Source organism: Macaca mulatta, chromosome 1, assembly GCF_049350105.2.
Source record: "Macaca mulatta isolate MMU2019108-1 chromosome 1, T2T-MMU8v2.0, whole genome shotgun sequence".
NCBI lineage: Eukaryota > Metazoa > Chordata > Mammalia > Primates > Cercopithecidae > Macaca > Macaca mulatta.
The window spans coordinates 113,476,962-113,497,831 of record NC_133406.1 but is presented as its reverse complement, the minus strand read 5'-3'; the positions used below and the strand labels follow the sequence as shown (position 1 = coordinate 113,497,831).

At 51.4% G+C, this 20,870-nt stretch overlaps 2 protein-coding genes across 9 annotated transcripts; both read right to left on the bottom strand.

Annotated features, from left to right (window-relative positions):
• Positions 1 to 684: 684 nt before the first annotated feature.
• On the bottom strand, positions 685 to 11,712 carry S100A3 (S100 calcium binding protein A3). 6 transcript variants are annotated; one of them, XM_015152990.3, is made up of 3 exons: positions 2,547 to 2,624; positions 1,712 to 1,857; positions 685 to 1,200 (listed from the first exon to the last, which is right to left on the bottom strand). In XM_015152990.3, exons 2-3 carry the CDS (start codon positions 1,850 to 1,852, stop codon positions 1,036 to 1,038), a joined length of 306 nt encoding a protein of 101 aa, XP_015008476.1. In that variant the 5' UTR covers positions 1,853 to 1,857; positions 2,547 to 2,624; the 3' UTR covers positions 685 to 1,035. The 6 variants fall into 6 exon arrangements, with proteins under 6 accessions (XP_015008476.1, XP_077802499.1, XP_077802511.1 ...); XM_077946373.1 differs by lacking the exon at positions 2,547 to 2,624 and adding an exon at positions 11,610 to 11,712 and having other exon boundaries at positions 895 to 1,200; XM_077946385.1 differs by lacking the exon at positions 2,547 to 2,624 and adding an exon at positions 4,501 to 4,625 and having other exon boundaries at positions 895 to 1,200.
• A 2,774-nt stretch (positions 11,713 to 14,486) lies between these two features.
• Positions 14,487 to 20,308, bottom strand: S100A2 (S100 calcium binding protein A2). Of its 3 annotated transcripts, none has more exons than XM_015153004.3 (3): positions 20,153 to 20,308; positions 17,485 to 17,638; positions 14,487 to 14,738 (listed from the first exon to the last, which is right to left on the bottom strand). In XM_015153004.3, the coding sequence occupies exons 2-3, from the start codon at positions 17,626 to 17,628 to the stop codon at positions 14,586 to 14,588; spliced, it is 297 nt and encodes a 98-aa protein (XP_015008490.1). In that variant the 5' UTR covers positions 17,629 to 17,638; positions 20,153 to 20,308; the 3' UTR covers positions 14,487 to 14,585. The 3 variants fall into 3 exon arrangements, with proteins under 3 accessions (XP_015008490.1, XP_001110950.1, XP_077802447.1); XM_001110950.4 differs by lacking the exon at positions 20,153 to 20,308 and adding an exon at positions 18,957 to 19,295; XM_077946321.1 differs by lacking the exon at positions 20,153 to 20,308 and adding an exon at positions 18,957 to 19,295 and having other exon boundaries at positions 17,485 to 17,604.
• Between the last annotated feature and the right edge of the window lie 562 nt (positions 20,309 to 20,870).

Genomic DNA, 20,870 nt, shown 5'->3' with positions numbered 1-20,870 from the left:
CGTGGGGGCTCACGGATAGATCTCAGGTTCGGAGAGGGTATCAGGAGGGGCCATTTCAAGTTGGGATGAGTGTCAGGAATGAAGAATCCAGGTTGGGGTGGAGAGCTAGAGGTGAAATGGCACGAAATAGGGGAGTTAGAATTCGAGCCAACCTCTCAGGGTGGGCTACAAACTCAGTGAGGGTTAGAAGTAGGGGGTTAAGGCCCTCAGGGGACTGCGGCTTCAGGGATAGGGGCTGCCTCAAGTTATCCCCTTCCCCCTCCACACAGGGCACAACTTCCTGGCTGGGAGTAAACACCTCAGACACCCTAATCCCATTAGTGCTGCTTTCTGGGCTCCCACAGCCCGGGGCAGGGAACAAACACCCCCACTGTGCCCACGGCCCCACCCTCCTCAGGTCATCCAACCGTGAGCACTGAGTCCCAGGGGAAACTCAGGCGGTCCTCTCTCAAAGACCCCAGAGAGAGAGAGAGAGAGGAAGGGAGGACAGGGGTCCCTGTGTTGGCCCCACGCCCTCCTGCTGGACCCTGGAGGCCACTGCATTTCTGCAGGGTCTGCAACTTCCCTGGGGGAGCCCCCTGCCCCTGCCCCTGCCCTCAGCTGCCTTCCTGCAGTAGAAAAGGCCAGAAAGGAGCAAAGAACTCAGCAGACGCGTCCTCAGAGAAGAATCAAACAAAACCAAGCTGATGCCAGTTTTTTATTAGGAGTTAAATAGGCCCTTTCCCATCGTGGTCTCATTGGTGCACGCTCTGCTGAGCCTCGAGGGCCTCACAGCAGATCCCGCCTCCTCCCATCCACAAGGGAGGCCGCAGGGGTGCAGCAGGCAGGCTGGGGCCCAGAGTGGCTCTACCCCTCACTTGCTGGGCATCCTGGGAAAGGAGCCCACACATCTCTGGGCCTCCTAGGTAAAATGGGTTAACTGATCACAGAAGACCTGGGCAAGTCCAGATTGAAAGGGGTACAGGAGAGAGGGTAGGAGGGAGTGTGGGAGACATGCCCAGCCCCCAACAGCTGGCGCACCCCCTGGAGCAGAGGCTACTGGGAGCAGGGGGGATCTGAGGGGCAGTCCTTGAAGTACTCGTGGCAGTAGAGACAGATGCAGGCAAGTGAGCGCACATACTCCACAAAGTCCACCTCGCAGTCCTTGTTGGTGTCCAGAACACTCATGAATTTGTTGTAGTCACACTCCCGAAACTCAGTCTGTGCAAGGGAAGGGTGGGGAGGAGTGGGGGAGTAGGATGAGGAGGGCAGAACAGCCTCACACGCCACCTCCCTCCCTCCTCTCCCAAGTGGACCCACCCTACCCCAAACTACACCCTTCCAAGGGCCAATTTCAACCTCCCTGCTCTGATAATGCACCCGTTGCAATCCCCTCCCAAAACTGCCCTCTCAGATTATTAATCGAGCACCTACTATTTGCTACTGAGTGCCTACTATGTGTTAGGCATTCTTCATGGTGCTCTCGCTCATGAGAGAGAGCACAACCCTTGCACAACCCTGCAAGGCAGCAGGTGTGATGATTGTCATCCCATTTTATAGATGAGGAAGCTGAGGTTTCTGCTATGTCAGTTCTCCCCTCCCACTTCCTCCTCACAAACCAGCCCCCTCCCCTTGCTGTCCTGTGCTCATGCTTGTCCCCAGGTCTCTCTTGGCAGAGTCTAGGCAGTGCCTCCCACTGGGCGAGGAGGGGACAGACACTCCAACTGCTCACCGGGGTCCAGGTGGCCAACTCCTTTTGCAGCAGCTCCTTGAGCTCCGCCTGGCAGAGCTTGTATTTGTCCCCACAGCGCCCTGCATATTCCTGGAAGGTGCACACGATGGCAGCTACCGCCTGCTCCAGAGGCCTGGCCATCCTTACTGTCACAGAACAAGGGTGTGACTCACAGCAGAGTTCCAGGCCAAACCCCCGGCTCACCTCTGCCCTCTGTGTTTCTCAGAGACTGTTCCCAGACCCATCCTAACCTCCATCAGGCTTCAGGCCCCGCAGTCTCCCCCTCCTCTGAGCAGCCCTCCCGGACCACACCAGCCCCTCCTAATTTATCCCCCTGCTGTCCTGTTATTACTTCCCCGTGTGGAGGTCTCATTACCCCAACATCACCGCAAACTCCTCAAAGAGACAGCATCCCACCCCACCACCCACACTCCCCACTGCGGGGCTCCTTAAGCACTCCCAGATTCTCTGCCACCTCTTCTTATCCCCAACACCCAGGGCTGGCTCGGTCCCAGTCTGCCCCAGCCCATGAGATGCCCTAGAAGCCTCCCTCCCGCGGGAACTTGCACAAGGAGAGCCTGGCCCTGTGTTTCTCTGCCCTCAGGCCCTTGGAGAAGCCAGGCCTTAGCAGGGAGGGGCAGGTCTGAGAGGCACCCCCACCACCTCACCACCACTCCCCTCATCCTGCCTCCTGCCCTGAACTCAAGGAAGCTGCATCCAAAAGAAAAACTCGTGGGATCCTCTCTCCCTCTCGCCAGCGGTGCAACCCTGGTGAGTCATTTGTCTCTCTGGGTCTCAGGGGCGGGGCCTAATCTATAAGGTGGGGTCATCCCACCTCACAGGCCTAGTCAGGAGCCTGAACCAGATGATCTCTTGAGAGTTGACCAGTTCGGGTGTTTACCAATCTGAGACTCGCCTGGCCTGAGGTTACCCTCCTGACCCCTGGGGGTTTTGAACAGGAAGGCTCTATATAGGGGTACCCTGTTCTATTGGAGGGGAAGCCCTTCCTGGAATTGCTCACCTCCCCTCACTTCAACTCTCCCCTTCCACCGCCCTTCTGGGATGATGCCTCCAGCCTGGGAAAACCCGAAGGCGGCCAGGAAGGCAAGAGTTTTTTCCATGCTAGCCCAGTGACTCACTCCCGGTTCCCCCACGGGACGAGAGTCCTGCAGCACAGGACAGCCAGGGCCAACACTCTCCCTGAAGATTTACCCATTGCTGGGCCCCTGCTGGGAGCAAATGGCTGGCATGGTCGAGGCTGGCAGGAAAATAGGGGAAGGAGAGTGGGGGGTGTCAAGCACTGCCAGAATTCGATTCATTGTAAACACCCCAGGATTGGAGCAAGGTGTCCAGGTTCCCAGGAGAGGAAAGGGCCATGATCCTGAGAAATGAGCAGCCTCAGAGGTAAAGCAAGGAGGCAAGGAGCAAGTGAGGGGCCTGACCAAGGGGAACACCAGAACCTTGAGCCCAGTGCTCCCACCCCAAGGCAGACCTTAGCTCTACACACCCCCCAGTCCAAACTTCCCCGACAGCCCCTCACTGTGCAAGGAAACCTCTGCGTCCACTATATCTGACTTCCCTCCCCCTGTCAGGCCCACCTGTGGTCATCTCTCTGCTTCCAATGCCAGACCCTGGGTCAGGAGTCAGGTTGGCTATTGGGGGTCCCCCAAACTGCCCTGACACTCAACCCAGGGCAGGACCCAAGCAGCTGGCACTCACCGCTGGTGCTGGTGTTTCAGCTGTAGGAGCTTAGAGACAGGGCCTCACTATTTGTAGCCTCCCAAGAAAGGAAGGAAGCAATTATGGGAGACTCAAGTAGGTCAACACTGAGGATGCCCTCAGGGATCCCTCAGCAGCCCCATTACAGGCCCCAGCTGCCCACCTATCCACGCACACATCAAAGGCCAGTCTGGGCTCAGACACCACTCCCCTTTCATTCCCCCTCTGCCTTCCCCCAGAGTTGGGAACTGGGGACAGCTTCCTGCCGAGTCCTTCCAGTTCAGTTGGAGAAGACAGGCTGGCCTATCCAGCACATCACAGCCCCATCTCTTCACTCTGCAGAGTCCTGAGAATACCAAGTGGGGACACACTTCTGCCTCGCTCAGGTTGCACCCCTACAAATCTCTATTCCGGGGAGACCTTGGAGAGCATGTGGCTAAGCCTCCCCTTTACAGATGAGAAGTCTGAACTTGCCTGACCAGAGCACAGCTTTTGGCTGTGAACTGCTCGCTTCCCTGGGGGAAATCATCGGGTGGGATGTCTTTGAAGCACAGGGGCACTTCCAGCAATTTAAGCTTGAGTTTTCTGGCCTTTCCCAGGTGATGGGAATGAATTTGGGCTAGAGTCACATGAAGGCTGGCCCGAGGCTGGAGCTCCTTAAGGGCTGTTTTCCTTCTTCCCCTGCTCTGCTCAGCACCAAAATAACCTTCCTTGAGGTCTTGTGCGAGGCAGGATGGGATTTCCTCTGGCTTTTAGCTTGAGTGTGTAGCCTTTTGGGGTCTCAGCATCATGGAAGGGTCATCCATTTGTGTCCCCTCCTGGGGTGAGCCCTGGGCTTCCACTTCTGTCTTCCTCACTCCCCAAACCATCAAGATCAAAGCTCAGGTTCGGCTTGGCTTGGCCAATGACCTCAGGGCACCGGGGACCCCAGTACAGATTCTGCTTTGACTTAGATTTTGGCCTACTCATTTCTTACTGCCTTGTGGGCTCTTCAATGCTTTGAAAAGATTTAATTCTATGCAGCGTTTTTTGTTGCTTTTAGCTGGAGTGGGCCCAGACCACCACATTACCGGAAACAGACACCTTTCACGTAACTTCTCTATTCTTTCCTTCACACTGGATCTTGAGAAACTCCTCCCTGTTTCATAGGAAGAGAACCCAAAACCTAGAAGAGCGTGAGAGAGAAAAGAGGAAGGAGACTGACTCCCAGGCTGGCAAAGAAGCCTTCCTGCCTGTGCAGGCAGCCAGAGCACCAGTGACACCTCTGACCTCGCCCTCGGCCCCCAGCACCCAAGTCTTGCCTGTTCCATCCTCTCCTGGGAGACTGAGCCCTGTTGGGGAGAAGAGTGAGCAATAAAGGAGGGAAGGAAAGGTGGAGCTGTGAATAGCCCTGTTTTATAGGCCAGGAAATATGGGAGTAGGGTGCAGAGAACAAGAGACAGTCACTCAGCAGAAGTGGGGTCCAGAGTGCACCAGCAATTAATTCAGCTCTAGGTCAAGCACTTATTCCTGCCTGTGATATCCCAGCTCTGCCCCCAGCCACCTCCCTTAAGCAGCCACCTCTGCTCTCAGGGCTTCATTTTACTCATATGTTGGTGATGGAGGGTGATAATAGTAACTACCTCATAGGTTTGTGTGGGGCTTAAATAAGCTAATACATGTAAAGTTCATAGAATAAATAGTGCCCAGCACATGGCAAGGGCTTGATAAATGTTAATCAAGAGATGGGTGAGGCTGGGTGCGGTGGCTCACGCCTATAATAACAGCACTTTGGGAGGCCAAGGCGAGCAGATCACCTGAGGTCAGGAGTTCAAGACTAGCCTGGCCAACATGGTGAAACCCCATCTCTACTAAAAATACAAAAATTAGCTGCGCATGTTGGCAGGCGCCTGTAATCCCAGCTACTCAGGATGCTGAGGCAGGAGAATTGCTTGAACCCGGGAGACAGAGGTTGCAGTGAGCTGAGATCGTGCCACTGCACTCCAGCCTGGGCAACAGAGCAAGACGCTGTGTCAAAAAAAAAAAAAAACAAAACAAAACAAAGACGGAGAGAGAGAGAGATGGGTAACTTGCCCAGGGTCACATAACTAGTGAGTGGCAGGCCTAGCAGGCATTCATTTTCCGTGTAAATATTTAGAGGCACTGGGGGTACAGCCATAAACAAAACAAAAGTCCCTGCTTCATGGAGATGACAGTCTCTTGGGGAAAAGAGACAATAACAAAATAGATGCTTAATAGATTGCTGATATAAATGCTATGAAGAAAAATAAAGCAGAGCTGGGAGAAAGAAGATGATGGTGGGGAGCGATGCACTTTATTAATATGTGGGTGGTCAGGGAAGAGCCCAGCAGCCCGGCTCCTTGCCCATGTCCTCATCCACCAGCCCCTGGCGTTTCTCAGCTTGGCAGACCTCTCTGGGATGCAGCACCTTGGTTTGTCCACTGGGAGAGACCCGGGAGAGACTCAGACTGAGACTGTGGGGAGGGCGGGAGCTCACTCTGGGAGGTGAGGCCTGAGGGGTCGGGTGGGAGGACAGAGTGGTCAAGGTACAGGACTTTGGGGCTGGCGGACTGTCATGGAAAGAACCTCTAGGTTCTACCTTCCTCTTGCCACCTGCCCTCAAACATGTTACATTCTTTACCTTGTTAGAGCCTTAATTTCCTTACCTCCAAAATGGGTTTGGAAGATTCCTACCCTGAGAATCCGACATGAAAGTGCTTTCTATTACTTGCTGTTACTGTGGACAATGTCAGGGCAGAGGCCTCTGAGTCCAGTTCAACAAACAGGCACTGAATCACCCCAAGGGGGGCTGCAGGGAGGGGAGGGAGAGAACCAGCCTCTCCCCTAACAGGTCACTTGGTCCTGCCTCCTCCATGCAGGTGGAGGGGAGAGCTGTAACTTCCCTTCCCTTCACAGACTCTTCTTGGGGTGATTGGACTCTCTGCCCTGCTGGAAGTTTGGAAGTTCTTCCCCAGCATCTCCCCGGAATCTCCCTTTCTGCAGTGGTTCCGAATCCATCCCACATGAACCACCCCTCCGAGGCCTGGAGAGGGACCATCCTCCTCCCACACCCCCTCCAGTGTCCACACACTCAATTCTTCACACTCAGGCTGAGCCCAGGACCTTGCCGCTCAACCAGAGCTCCCCCGCTGCAGGTGTGGAGCTGACCACTGAGAAGTGCACCATGTTTGGAGGGCAAGGAGCTCTCTTCCCGTAGGGACAGCATGTGTGGGTACATGAAGGGTGAGAGCAGATGCTATCCGATCTAGCAGGACTTATTACAGCACTGACTCTCTCTCCCCTGCACCTATTCTCCCTGGCTCTGTCTCCCCAGTATCACCACTATCACCATATGCCCTTGGAAACTGCACCGCCTCCCTGAAGGTCAGTGTCTGGTTCTGCACCGCATGGAGGAACAAGATAAAGTGTCCTGAGCTTCTGGATATTCCACATGCTTGTGCCAAAAGGGCCTGGGCCCCGGGAGACAGGGTGAACCCACCCCAATTCCATAGCCCCATGGGACCAATGAACTTTGTCAAAATGATCAGCTTCCTTTCTCATCATCTGAGCCAAATACAGGGAAGGCGTAGGAAGGGGCATTTGATGACTGGAACTGGTGTGGAGCCAGGAAGTCCTTTGCTACAGAACTGGGGACTGAGCCTGGGGAGATAGGAAGAGGATCTGAACTGAGATCAAAGAGGCCTGTGGACCTACTACTTAGACCTACTACTTCTTTTGACTGCCAAGTCAGTGACTGATTGTGACCAATTCATAGATGAGAGCAGTGAGTCAGTGGAGACATCAAGTGACCTAAAGACAAGGGCATGGGGGCCCTATTTCAGCCGGTCCCTTGTCTCAGAGCCCACCTTTGCCTTCATTCTCTCTTTTCTTGGAGGATTAATAGGCTGCCAGGGATTAATTCAAAAAAGCAAACGCCAAAGTGACAGTAGGGCAGGATGCAGGGTGAGGTATGTGTTCCGGAGGCTCTCCTCCGGCAGCAGTTCTAGGAGGAAGTGGGAGAGAACTGGCCCAACAAACCTTTGAACAGAGCTATTTCTAGACTGTCCTCCTCTGTGCCTCTGCACAGAGATTTGGGGAGAGGAAAGGGGATAAGAGAAGATTGCTGGAACCATCTGGGAAAGTGGTGTTTGTTAGTTTGTCAAACGCCCAGAAGGAAAGGAAATCAGCCTCCTTCAGAACCTGCCCAGCTCCAGGGGCAGCCAGCTGAGGCTAGTCTCCACCAGCCAAAACAGCCCCAGCACCTGAGCCCCAAGAGAAGCCAGGAATTGTTGTAAGCCTAAGGTCCAAAAGAAACCAGACTGCACTAATCCACCAGGAGCAAGGGGGCCTGCTTCCCCCAGTGACTCAGGATAGGGACACTGAGAGTCTGAATGCTGCTCATCCGGGTCCCCTTCACCTTACACAAAGCCCCAGGCTTTGGAGATGGCTGTGGGAAAGGGAAGGAAGGCCCGGACTGCCATCCTGGTGTCCACAGGGATGAGGACCTTTCTTAAGACATGGGTCAAGTCCTGACGCTACTCCTTATTTAACCTCTCCCCACCTGTTTCCCAGTCTGTGACATGCAGAAACTAATAGCATAGCTCTCGCCCAATTGCCCGGAGGATTAAATGAGATGACACTTGAATAGGCCTAGCAGAGTGCCTAGCTGGAGGGAGTGCTCCACGAATGACAGATGCTGCTTCCTCTCAGTTTCCTCATCTGTAAAAACGGCCTAATGATAGCTCCTCTCAGGGTTACCATGAGGCTGAAATGACAGTGTGCATGAAAGGAACTTTGAGAACTGCTATAGAAATGTTAATTACCATCATCATGATTCCCTGACCTATAGTTACTGGCTGCCTTTCCTACAGCATATTAGGAAGGTGGGCTTCTCTCTTTTTATTGCTATGAAAAGAGACCATTTGTCACTGAGGGCCTGCCCCACCTTGCCTCACCAGCCCCAGATGTGCAGTTAAGGCAGAATCGTAAGTGAGAACAAGCAGTTGTCCCAGTGCCTTCTCACTTGGCCTTTTCTGTCTCTGGGGACCCTATCTGAGCTACTCTGGAAGTGGTTCTCAAAGATCAGTTTCCCGAGGAAGTAAGAAAACAATTCAGGCCAGGTGCGGGGGCTCGCGTCTGTAATCTCAGCACTTTGGGAGGCCAAGGCGGGTGGATCACAAGGTCAAGAGATCGACACCATCCTGGCTAACACGGTGAAACCCCATCTCTACTGAGAATACAAAAGATTAGCCAGATGTAGTGGCGTTCGCCTATAGTCCCAGCTACTCTAGAGACTGAGACAGGAGAATCACATGAACCCGGGAGGCGGAGCTTACAGTGAGCCAAAATCGCACCACTGCACTCCAACCTGGGCTACAGAATGAGACTCTGTCTCAAAAAAAAAAAAATCAGGCAAACACTGTGCATTACTCATCCACTATCCATCCCCTCTTTCTTCATTATTAAGACCCATTTTTTTCTTTTAAGATGTCAACATGGTCAGCTAAAAACACTTGGTTACAGCTAAGACTAGCCAAATGACACAGTTAAGGCCAAAGATATAAGTGGAAGTCTCTAGGGGAGGACACTTCTATCATAATAAAAAGGCAAAGGCTCCTGTGGAAAAGGCATTTTGCACCTCACCCTTATTCTGTTTTCCAGCCTGGAACATGGACAGTGAGGCCTGGAGGTATAGCAGCCGTAGTGTGATCATGAAACAACAAGCTATGAGGAAAATAGTAGATGTCCTATATATAATAAAGGGCCAAAAAATGAAAAGGCACTGGGTCTCAGAAGATGGAATCTCCGGAATCCTGAATCAAACCTGAACATCCTACTCCAGACTTCTTGTATAAGACAATTGAAGCCGCTAGCATTAGTTAGGTTTTTTGTAACTTATAGTTGAAAAAACCCCTAACTAGTAGAGAATTTGATATTTTAAAGTGGAATCCTCAAGTAAAAGAATCTAAAATGTAGGGGCCGGGCGCAGTGGCTCACACCTGTCATCCCAGCACTTTGGGAGGCCGAGGTGGACAATCACGAGGTCAGGAGTTCGACACCAGCCTGACCAATATGGTGAAACTCCAGCTCTAAAATCTAAAATGTGAACTTGGCTAAGTAGAGGGAGGAAGGTAGTGAGATATGATGACCCAATATGTCAGGCTGGAAAGTCAGGACCTTTGTTGTGAAATGACAATATATTTGGTCAGACCATGGCATATCTTGCAATATGGACCAAATAGAAACCTAGGTGTAATGATAGAGGAAGTGGTAGAAAAAAGTTTAGAAAGTTAGCATGAGCTGGTTCCTTGCATCTTTCATCAACGACCTACAAGAGTAGGATGCTGCTATTGCAAAAAAACTGAAACAGGTGTCACTGGCTTTGGGAACAGGCAATGGGTGAAAGCCGGAAGGGTCTCTAGAAGATTATTAGTAATGATTTGAAGGACAGTGAGGAAATAGTTACTGGAATCTAGAAAAAAGAGATCCTGTTAGGTAATAGCAGAATGTCTGGCAACACTGTTATCTGTGGTTACATGGAAAACAGAAAGGTACCTAATCAGTTTATGGATATGAGTAAGGAGATTTTTATGCAGAATATGAAAGTACCAGTTGGCTTCTTCTGGCTGCCTATGATAAAATATGAGACTAGAAAGTTGAACTAAGCCAGACATGGTGGCTCATGCCTGTAATCCCAGCACTTTGGGAGGCCAAGGTGGGCGGACCACAAGGTCAGGAGATCAAGACTATCCTGGCCAATATGGTGAAACTCCATCTCTACTAAAGATACAAAAAATTAGCTGAGCATTGTGGTGCATGCCTGTAGTCCCAGCTACTAGGGAAACTGAGGCAGGAGAACTGCTTGAACCCGGGAGGCAGAGGTTGCAGTGAGCCAAGTCGTGCCACTGCACTCCAGCCTGGCAACAGAGCGAGACTCTGTCTCAAAAAAAAAAAAAAAAAAAATGTTGAACTAAAGAAGGAACTACTCACCCAGGAGGCAAAGGTTGCAGTGGGCCAAGATTGCACCACTGCACCTCCAGCCTGGGCGACAGAGTAAGACTCCATCTAAAAAAAAAAAAAAAAACGAAGGAACTACTCAACTTCTTAAAGAATTAGAAGGAAATATAGAGGGCCCAGTACAGTCTTTCCAGCCAGCAAATGACTCTCAAACTAATAAATGCCCTTGGGGCAAACATCAAATCCAGATCCCTGACAATAGAAAGGATCTCAGGATAAAGATGAAGTAAGTCAAAGGTAAGACCTTGTAATGAGACCTCAAAAATATTTAAGGGCAAGTTTCCCAGATCTTCTCAGATAAATAATACAACGTCTAATAATTCTAGAAGTGTGCCTCTTAGGCTCTTTCAGACTAGAAGGCTTTTAGGAATCTCAAGGGCATTTACTCCCAGCACCCTGACTCTCAGTCCAAGCTGGAGAGAGACCAATCTTAAAAAGATTTGTAGGTATGGCTTTGTCTATTAAGTGAATTATAAGTTGATGCACAGTGAGGCCATATTTTTACACGAATTATATCATTTTGGACTAAAACGGACAAAGATGGCTTAAAACCAAAAGAAGTTTTTGAGTCTTCAACTTCAAATGGGCAAGAACTAGGCTGAGAAGGCTACTTAGCTATCAACACAGATACTTCTTGTGGAAAATAGAGAGTTAACTCAGAAAATGAAGTCAAGAACCTAGAAGCCAAGAGCCAAGAAGAACCAAGAGCCAAGCAGAACTGAGCCCTAGACAAGAATCTGGTGACATGTGTCTGACTCAATTTCAGAATTGCTATGGACCAATGCACCAATTTGTGCCTCCAATACACCAACACACCCTTAAGAATAGGAGTGTTAAAAAAAAAAAAAAAAAAAAAAGCAGAGTCTCGCCCTGTCACCCAGGCTGGACAGTGTGGTGGTATAATCTCAGCTCAGTGCAATCTCCACCTCCCAGGTTCAAGCGATTTTCCTGCCTCAGCCTCCCGAGTAGCTGGGATTACAGGTGCACGCCACCACGCCAAGCTAATTTTTGTATTTTTAGTAGAGACGGGGTTTTGCCACTTTGGCCAGGCTGGCCTCTAAATCCTGAGCTCAAGTGATCTACCCACCTCAGCCTCCCAAAGTGCTGGGATTACAGGCGTGAGCCAATAAGCCTGGATGGCAGTTATCTATCTTTATCTCACCTGTGAACATCGACTGTGTTCTTCACAGGACTTCAGGCCAAGAGGAGCCACTTTTGAGGAGCCGTCCTGGAGGAACTGCACATGAGAAGCCTTATTCATATCTCTGGACCTGTCTCAGATAATAAGATCAGAGACATCAAATTGATGCCTTAATAAGATGAGACTTTGTGGGTCTTGGGAAGGAGATGAGTGTATTTTGCATATGGGAGGGATGTAAATTGCTGTTGCTAGAAGACAGACTATGGTATTTAGTCTCCAAAGATGGTCACCGTCAATTTTATGCATGCTGCTCTTTACATTAAAAGATGTCTAGCTGGGCGCGGTGGCTCACGCCTGTAATCCCAGCACTTTGGGAGGCCGAGGTAGGCAGATCATGAGGTCAAGAGTTCAAAACCAGCCTGACCAACATGGTGAAACCCTGTCTCTATTGAAAATACAAAAATTACCCAGGCTTGTGACACACCCCTGTAATCCCAGCTACTCAGGAGGCTGAGGCAGGAGAATCACTTGAACCCAGGAGGTGGAGGTTGCAGTGAGTCAAGATCACACCTCTGCACTCCAACCTGAGTGACAAAGCGAGACTCCATCTCAAAAAAAAAAAAAAAGAGAGAGAGAGAGAGATGTCTAATTCTCCTCCTCCCCTTAATCTGAGCCAGACTTAATGATTTTTTTTTTTTTTTTTTTTTTTTTTGATCCTTAGAATACAGCAGAAATGATGTCCTGGGATTTCTGAAATAAATCTTAAGAAGTGCCAGGCAGGGTGTCTTATGCCTATATTCCAAGCACTTTGGGAGACCAAGGCAGGTGGGACGCTTGAGTCCAGGAGTTCGAGAACAGCCTTGGCAACATGGTGAACCCCTGTCTCTACAAAAAATGCAAAAATTAACCAGGTATGGTGGCGTGTACCTGTAGTCCCAGCCACTTGGGAGGCTGAGGCAGGAGGATTGCTTGACCCTGGGAGGTGGAGGCTGCAGTGAGCCATTATTATGCCACTGCACCTGGGCCTGGGTGACAGAATGAAACCCTGTCTCAAAAATAAATTAATTAATTTAATTAAAATTAAAATAAATAAATCTTAAGCCTACCAGCTTCCATGTGGGCCTCATGCAATGCTCACTTTGAGATTGGTCCTCTCAGGACCCTGCTGCCATGCTCTAAGAAGCCCAAGCCACATAGAGAGGCCATGCACGGTAAGCACTCCGGCTGACAGTTCTAGCTGAGCTCCCAGCTCACATCTGATATCAATTGTCATGCATGTTAAGCAAGCTACCGTAGATGTTGAGTTTGTTCAAATATTCGGATTACTCTAACTCTGATTTCCATCCACAACTGCATGGAAGACCCCACGTGAGAACCACCAACTAAGCCCAGTCTACCCGCAGAACCATGAGAGATAATAAATTTGTGCTCTTGGCCGGGCGCGGTGGCTCACATCTGTAATCCCAGCACTTTGAAAGGCTGAGGCGGGCGGATCACCTGATCAACATAGAGAAACCCCATCTCTACTAAAAATATAAAATTACCTGGGCGTAGTGGCATGTGCCTGTAATCCCAGCTACTCAGAAGGCTGAGGCAGGAGAATCACTTGAACACAGGAGGCAGAGATGGCAGTGAGCAGAGATCACGCCACTTCACTCAAGCCTGGGCGACAGAATGAGACTCCATCTCAAAAAAAAAAAAAAAGAATATACAATACAATATAGAATGTATTGTATAGAATACAATACACTTGTTTTCTGAAAACAGGTATACTGCCTGTCTTGGTTCGTTTTGTATTGCTACAACAGAATACCACAGACTGGTATTCAAAACAAAACAGATATTTATTGGCTCACAATTCTGGAGGCCAGGAAGTCTAAGCTGCAGGGGGTAACACCTGGACAAGGCCTTCTTGCTGCGTCATCTCCTGGTGGAAAGGCAAAGAGAGGGAGAGAAAGAAAAGGTGGGGGAACAAACTCATCCTTCTATAAGGAACCCGCTCCTGTGATAACAGCATGAATCCATTCATTACAGCAGAGCCCTCATGGCCTAATCACTTGCTAATTACTGTTGCTTTGGAGATAAAGTTTCCAACACATGAATCTTGGGGAACACATTCAAACCATAGCACTGCCTATGGCCTGTATTCTGACAATGAATCCTTTTTTTTTTTTTTTTTTTTTTTTTTGGACAGCATCTTGCTCTGTTGCCCAGGCTAGAGTCCAGTGGCGGGATCTCAGCTCACTGCAACCTCCATCTCCCAGGTTCAAGCGATTCTCCTGCGTCAGCCTCCAGAGTAGCTGGGACTACAGGCATGCACCACCACACCCAGCTATATTTTTTGTATTTTTTGGTAGAGACGGGGTTTCACCATGTTGGCCAGACTGGTCTCAAACTCCTGGCCTCAAGGGATCTGCCTGCCTTGGCCTCCCAAAGTGCTGGGATTATAGGCGTGAGCCACCGCGCTCAGTCTGACAAGGAATCCTTTAAATAAAGCTTTGTGAGGTTGATTAGACTAATTCATATCTCTTGAGCAGATCCTGGTACAACTCATTACTTGCAGTATTAAATGTTAAGGTCTGTCTTTATTCTGAACTTATACCTTTTCTCCTTTATTGGAATTGAAATTTTATCTTTTTATGAAATGATAGTGATGGTAGATGGTAATTGCCTTTTTTAATGTCTTTATTTGACAAAATAAAAGTCAGCAACCTATCTCGATTTCCAAATTTTTGCTGGTATTTGAAATCCCAAAATTGAGACCTAAAGTACAGCTCTGGCCTTGGAGAGATTTCCAGGAGAGTCAGAGCCCAGAAGGCAGCAGGATCCAGGAGGCCCTCATTTCCCAGCACTCCAGCTGAGCCAGCCAGGTTATAGAACATCACTGAGCAATTAAAATATTATCAACAGACAAAAAAAGTTTATTGAATACAAAACTCAAAGGCATCGAGAGTCCTGGGCCCAAGAGGTCCATAGCAAGGAGTCAGGAGTTCTGCTTCAGGGTCGGTCCGGGCAACCCTGGAAGAAGTCATTGCACATGACAGTGATGAGGGCCAGGAAAACAGCATACTCCTGGAAGTCCACCTGCTGGTCACTGTTCTCATCCAGGTTGCCCATCAGTTTCTTCAGCCCCTCCTCATCCACTTTCTCCTGAAAGTGACAGGAAATACACTCATCACCAAGCCAGCCCCAACCCCAGCTCCACCAAACACCCAGACCCCCACACACTCATATTGGTTCCCAGCTCTCCCTCCCCACTGGGCAACTGGGTATATGGTGTGCAGGAGGCCCTGGGAGCTACTAAGAGGGCCCAGTGAGTAAGGAGAGAGACGGATACTCATTGGTGAGCATCTCCAGTGTGCCCTCCTCCTGGACACAGGGAGGACACTGGGTGCTCCTCTGAGCGTGCATCAGCTTGAATCCCACAGGAGCCCAGCGAGGTAGGTATCATCACCCCTTTCTGCTGATGCAGAAACCGACGGTTGCTGCTCCCCAACACCAGCCAGATGGATTCAGAAAAGAAGAACACTTTACTTTTTAAGACAAGGTCTTCCTCTGTTGCCCAGGCTGGAGTGCAGTGGCACAATCACAACTCGCTGCAGCCTCAACCTCCTGGGCCCAAGTGATCCTCCCACGTCAGCCTCCCAAGTAGCTGGAACCACAGGCTCATGCCACCACACCCAGCTAATTGTTTATTTTTAGTAGAGACAAGGTCTCACTATGTTGCCTAGGCTGGTCTTGGCAACCAGAGTGATCTCACTCTGTTACCCAGGCTGTATTATAGCTCACTGTAACCTCGAACTCCTGGGCTCACGCAATCCTCCCAAGTAGCTGGTACTACAAGCGTATGCCACCAAGCCTGGCCAATTTTTATTTTTGTAGAGATGGAGTCTTGCTATGTTGCCCAGACTGGTGGAACTCCTAGGCTTAAAAGATCCTCCCGCCTTAGCCTCCCAGAGTATGGGGATTACAGGCTTGGGCCATGGCACCCAGCTGAAAAACACTTTTTTTTTTTTTTTTTTTGAGACAGAGTCTCCCTCTGTTGCCCAGGTTGAAGTACAGTGGTGCAATCTCGGCTCACTGCAAGCTCCACCTCGCGGGTTTACTTACACCATTCTCCTGCCTCAGCCTCCCAAGTAGCTGGGACTACAGGCGCCCACCACCACGCCCAGCTAATTTTTTTATTTTTAGTAGAGACGGGGTTTCACCGTGTTAGCCAGGACGGTCTCAATCTCCTGACCTCGTGATCCGCTCACCTTGGCCTCCCAAAGTGCTGGGATTACAGGTGTGAGCCACCACGCCCGGCTGAAAAACACTTTTTTAATACTAGCCAAAATAATTAGAAAAGTTTAACCAACCACAAAAACAAAACAAAAAAAAAAAGGAAAGAAGGACCTGCCTCATGTGTTGAAAGCCTGACACCTAACTTTGGAAATCACCAATGAGTCAGTATAGGGAGGGTGAGGGACAAATTGAAGGTTGATGCATTTCTCCACAAAATGTTCCAGACTGTATATCTTAGCTGGGCTTTTCTCTCCCTACATAATTTCTTAGTTTGACATATAAAAACGGAAAGAGGTCAGGTACAGTGGCTCACATCTGTAATTCCAATACTTTGGGAGGCCGAGGTGGGAGGATTGCTTGAACCTAGGAGTTCAAGCCCAGCCTGGACAACATAGCAAGACTCCATCTCTACAAAAATAAAAATTGGCCAGACATGGGGGCATACTCCTGTAGTCCCAACTACTTGGGAGGATTGCTTCAGCCCAAGAGTTTGAGACTACAGTGAGCTATGATCCAGCCTGGGTGACAGAGTGAGCTCTTGTCCCCCCCACCATTTAAAAAAAAAAAAAAAAAAAAGGAGTCTGGGCAAAGTGGCTCAGGCCTGTAAGCCCAGCACTTTAGGAGGCCGAGGAGGGCACATCACCTGCGGTCAGGAGTTCGAGGCCAGCCTGACCAATATGATGAAACCCCATCTCTACTAAAAATACAAAAATCACTTTGGGAGGCCAAGGCAGGTAGATCACGAGGTCAGGAGATTGAGACCAGCCTGGCCAATATGGTGAAACTCTGTCTGTACTAAAAATACAAAACTTGGCCAGGCAGGGTGGCTCACACCTGTAATCTCAGCACTTTGGGAGGCCGAGGCAGGCAGATCACAAGGTCAGGAGATCGAGACCATCCTGGCTAACAGGATGAAAACCCGTCTCTACTGAAAATACAAAAAATTAGCCAGGTATGGTAGCGGGCACCTGTAGTCCCAGCTACTTGGGAGGCTGAGGCAGGAGAATGGCGTGAATCTGGGAGGCGGAGCTTGCAGTGAGCTGAGATCGCGCCACTGCACTCCAGCCTGGGCGACAAAGCCAGACTCTGTCTCAAAAAAAAAAAAAAAAAAAATAGCTGGGCGTGGTGGCATGCGCCTGTAGTCCCAGTTACTCAAGAGGCTGAGACAGGAGAATGGCTTGACCCCTGGAGGCACAGGTTGTAGTGAGCCGAGATCGTGCCATTGCACTCCAGCCTGGGCAACAAGAGTGAAACTCCGTCTCAAAAAAAAAAAAAAAAAAGGAAAAAGGGAGAGAGAACGTGCCAGTACTGTGTGATCTTGGGACAATCACTTTTCCCTTCTGGGCTCTGGTTTCTGAAGTTTCCAATAACAGGATTAGACAGATGCACCCTGAAGGCCCTCACAGCACACAGTTCTCTGGAATGCTGCAGGAAACAGCCATTGATAAAGCACTCCCACTTGGCCTCATTTCCACTCCAGTGGAGCAATGAAGCAAAAGTGGAGAGAGGGCTGGGCCCCACCCTGGTACCTGCATCGATAGGCACCTGGAACTGGGGTGCCTGCACCCCTACACTCACACCAGGACCTCCCCCAGAGGCCTGTGCCACTCACCCCCACAAAGCTGGGCAGCTCCTTTTGCAGAAGTTCCTTCATCTCCCCCTTACTCAGCTTGAACTTGTCGCCCTCTTGGCAGGAGTACTTGTGGAAGGTAGTGACCAGCACAGCCAGCGCCTGCTCCAGGGAACTGCACATCATGGATCTGTGGCTGCAGAGGTGCCAAGTGATGGGTACACTGCTGAGGTTCTTGGGGCCTTAGCTCGGCCTGCAGGATCCACTTCTGCCCTGTGCCCCCAAGCCACCTCACAAAACCCCTCTCTGAATGGGAAGGCAGGGAGCATGTCCCCCTCAGACTGTGGTTCCCTGAGGCCGGGGGCCATACTTCCGCCGTCCCCTGAGGGCAGACGCTAAAGCTTCCCTTGTGTCTGGGAGTCACCAATGGCAGGGCCCGAAGCCTCCTCTGATGGCACTTGGGCCATCCCCCTGAGGGCAGGGCTCCCCGCTTGAGTGTCTGCCAGAAGGGAAATGACAGGGTGACCAGAGCCCCATTTTGACGGCATCTGCCCAGGCGCTGGGGAGCAGGGCCACATGCACCAGCTGGCAGATGGGGGCTCCTGTGCGGTCTGGCAGGAGCCATAGCTACACCTAGGAGCAGGAAGCTCCCTGAAGGAGTCATTTCCCTCCTCAGACTCGGGGCTCCTGAAGCCAGAGGCGTCTCTCTCTGCCATCTAACTGGAAGCTCCCCTGGGCAGGGGCGTTTCCTCTCTCAGACTAGGAGCTCCCAGAGGCTGGGGAATGTGTCTCCCCTCACCCTGAAGGCCCCTGAGCCTTTACGCAGAGAGGGGCATGGGTAGGGTGGGGGCAACTTAACATCCTCTCCACCAGGAAGGATCCTGTTGGAATTAGAATTAAAGATATGAAATGTTCATTGCCTTGGGATCAGGATGGAACAGAACTCAGCAGCAAGGCCTCTGAGAATACTCAGACCAGCCTGGAAAGGTTAGGCAGGTTTCAGGGTGAGGCCAGAGGAGCTATGCCAGAGGCAGGGCAAGCCCTGGGCCCATCCTGCCGGCCCTGCCTTCACCCAGGCAGGGGGCAGAGCTTTGCTGCTCGGGACCATGACCCAGGCAGAGTCTTGCACTTGAGACCCCTGCCTTTTGCTCCTTAGTCTTGCTAGAAGCCGGGACTTTGTGGGAAAAAAAAAAAAAAAAAAAAAAAAAACGCAGGATTCTTACTGTAGCACCACCCACATGTACACCTCCTGCTCCTAGGCCTAGACCCCCAAAGAAGGGCCCCTAGACTGGGATATCCAGAGGAGGGCCTCAGAGCAACCGCTGCACTGAGACCTCACAGAGGAACCTGGAGAAAAACCCTTCAGTCAACACTTCACAAAGGGTTCTTCCAAGGGGGAAGGCCCAGAGAGGCCCAGGTTGATCCCACCAGGGAAGCTGGAATGAGAGAACTGTGGAGACAGAGACCCACGGGGGTCCTCCCCACCCTGCCCTCAGCAGGACAGAGGTACTCACCAGACCAGGTGGCAGAGAGAGACCCAGGAAGGAGAGCAAGGCAGCCAGGCTCCCAGGGTGAGGAGTTATACGTGGGCCCCACTGGCCCCCAACTTGGCTTTTTAAGGAAACCAAACCTGCCTCAACCTGATCCCACCAAACCCTGGCCTCTTGCCATTCCCACTCATTTCCTCCCAGCCCCCTCCCTCCCAGAGAGTGCCAGCTCCACCACCAGCTCGGGGAGGGCTCTAGGCCAGGTCAAGGGCAGCCCCTGAGCCCACCCAGGCCACAGTAGGAAGTGGGAGGTGTCATGGGGACTGGGCAGCCTGGGCCAGGGGTGAGGGGAGGCAACCCTGCTCTGGGGCCTGGAGACTGGTGCCAGGCCTCATTCTCATGACATGCCTGTGAGTCACAGCCCACTCCTGTGTGAGAGGCTGTGGGCACATGCTGGGCCTTCACGGCCGGGTGCTCATGTGCATACATGTGCCTGTGTGTGAGAGACAGAAGCAACCTGGGGCCACCCTTAGGAAGCTGGGGGCCAGAGGAGGCAGCTGGGGGACATCAGGAGAAGAAGGACAGGACTGACTTCAGGACATGAATGAAGTGGAGTTAATGTTAATGGCCAGCACCAGAATACCTCTTAATGAGGTAATGAAGTAACTAAGTGTGCTTAGAAATACCTCGGAAGGTCCCTCTGCGTAGGAAGGGGTCTGGAAGGATGGGGAAGCAGGCAGAAATGGGGCTGCTCTGCACACAGCCCCAGCTGGGCTGGGTAACAGTCTGTGGGGAGTTTAAGGAAGTCCCGAGCTGTTAAAGGGTGAATAGGAAAACTTTAGCCTCCTCTTCTCCAGCTTGAGGGCTGGGTGGGTGGGTAGGGGTACATCCCTACTTAGGGCTGAAAATACCAGCCAGACAGCTTCCCAAGCCAGGGTCCAGGCCTGAAGCAGAGCTCCCAGCCACAGCCCTCTCTCACTGCCCCCACACACATGTCCTCCCCAGACCTGGAGAAAGGCAAACACTGTGGCCATTCAGAGCCCAGCCCAAGGGAGGGCTGCCCCCTCCCAGGGCCCCTTCCTCCTTGGCCCTTTGTCTATCCCAACCCCAGTCTGGGCATCAGGGCACCACCCTTCCTGTGGCCCAGCTCCCCTCCCTGCTCCAGATGTCAAGCAGCTTCTTCCCCTCCCCCAGCCCCTCTGCCCCAGCCCTCAGTGACTCACCCGAGGTTCCAGGCCCAGATGCCCAGGCAGTGACTCAGCGGCACCACCCTCCTCCCCCAGGGCCAGGGCAGCAGCAGTCCCAGAGCACTAGGTGGAAGCCCCAGCCCAGGCTGGCAGGGAAAGCACTGGCACGGAGACCCTAAACCGGCCCTGCCAGGAGGAGCTTTGGATAATGACACGGCAGGAGGATCAGACTGAGAACAGGCTGGTCCCTTCCTGGCGGTCACCATGCCACTTGGGGGCCAGCCTGAGCAGTGTACATGAAGTCAGGCCTTGGGGCCCCCATTGTCCTCTTCTACACCTTGACACAGTCACCCAGTGTCCCTTGCTGCCCTAGGCACTTGAACCCCTCATGCTACTTGTCTTCCCACCAAAGCCTACTTCAAGTAGAACTCAGACTAAAAACCCTTCACACTGAGGGTGAGGGACAAGGGAGCGCAATGCATCGCTTTTCACAGCCATTCTTTGCTTTTAACTAAGGGCCTCCGCAGGGCCCTCCCTGCTCAGAAACTGCAGTGCATCCCCATGGCTGTCCCTTAAAGCCAGGCAGTGTGTTCTCACTCATAAGTGGGAGTTGAACAATGAGAACACATGGACACAGGGAAGGGAACACCACATACCAGGGCCTGTGGGCGGTTGAGGGGAGAGGGATGGGGGCAAGGGGAGGGAGAGTATTAGGACAAATACCTAATGCATGCGGGGCTTAAAACCTAGATGA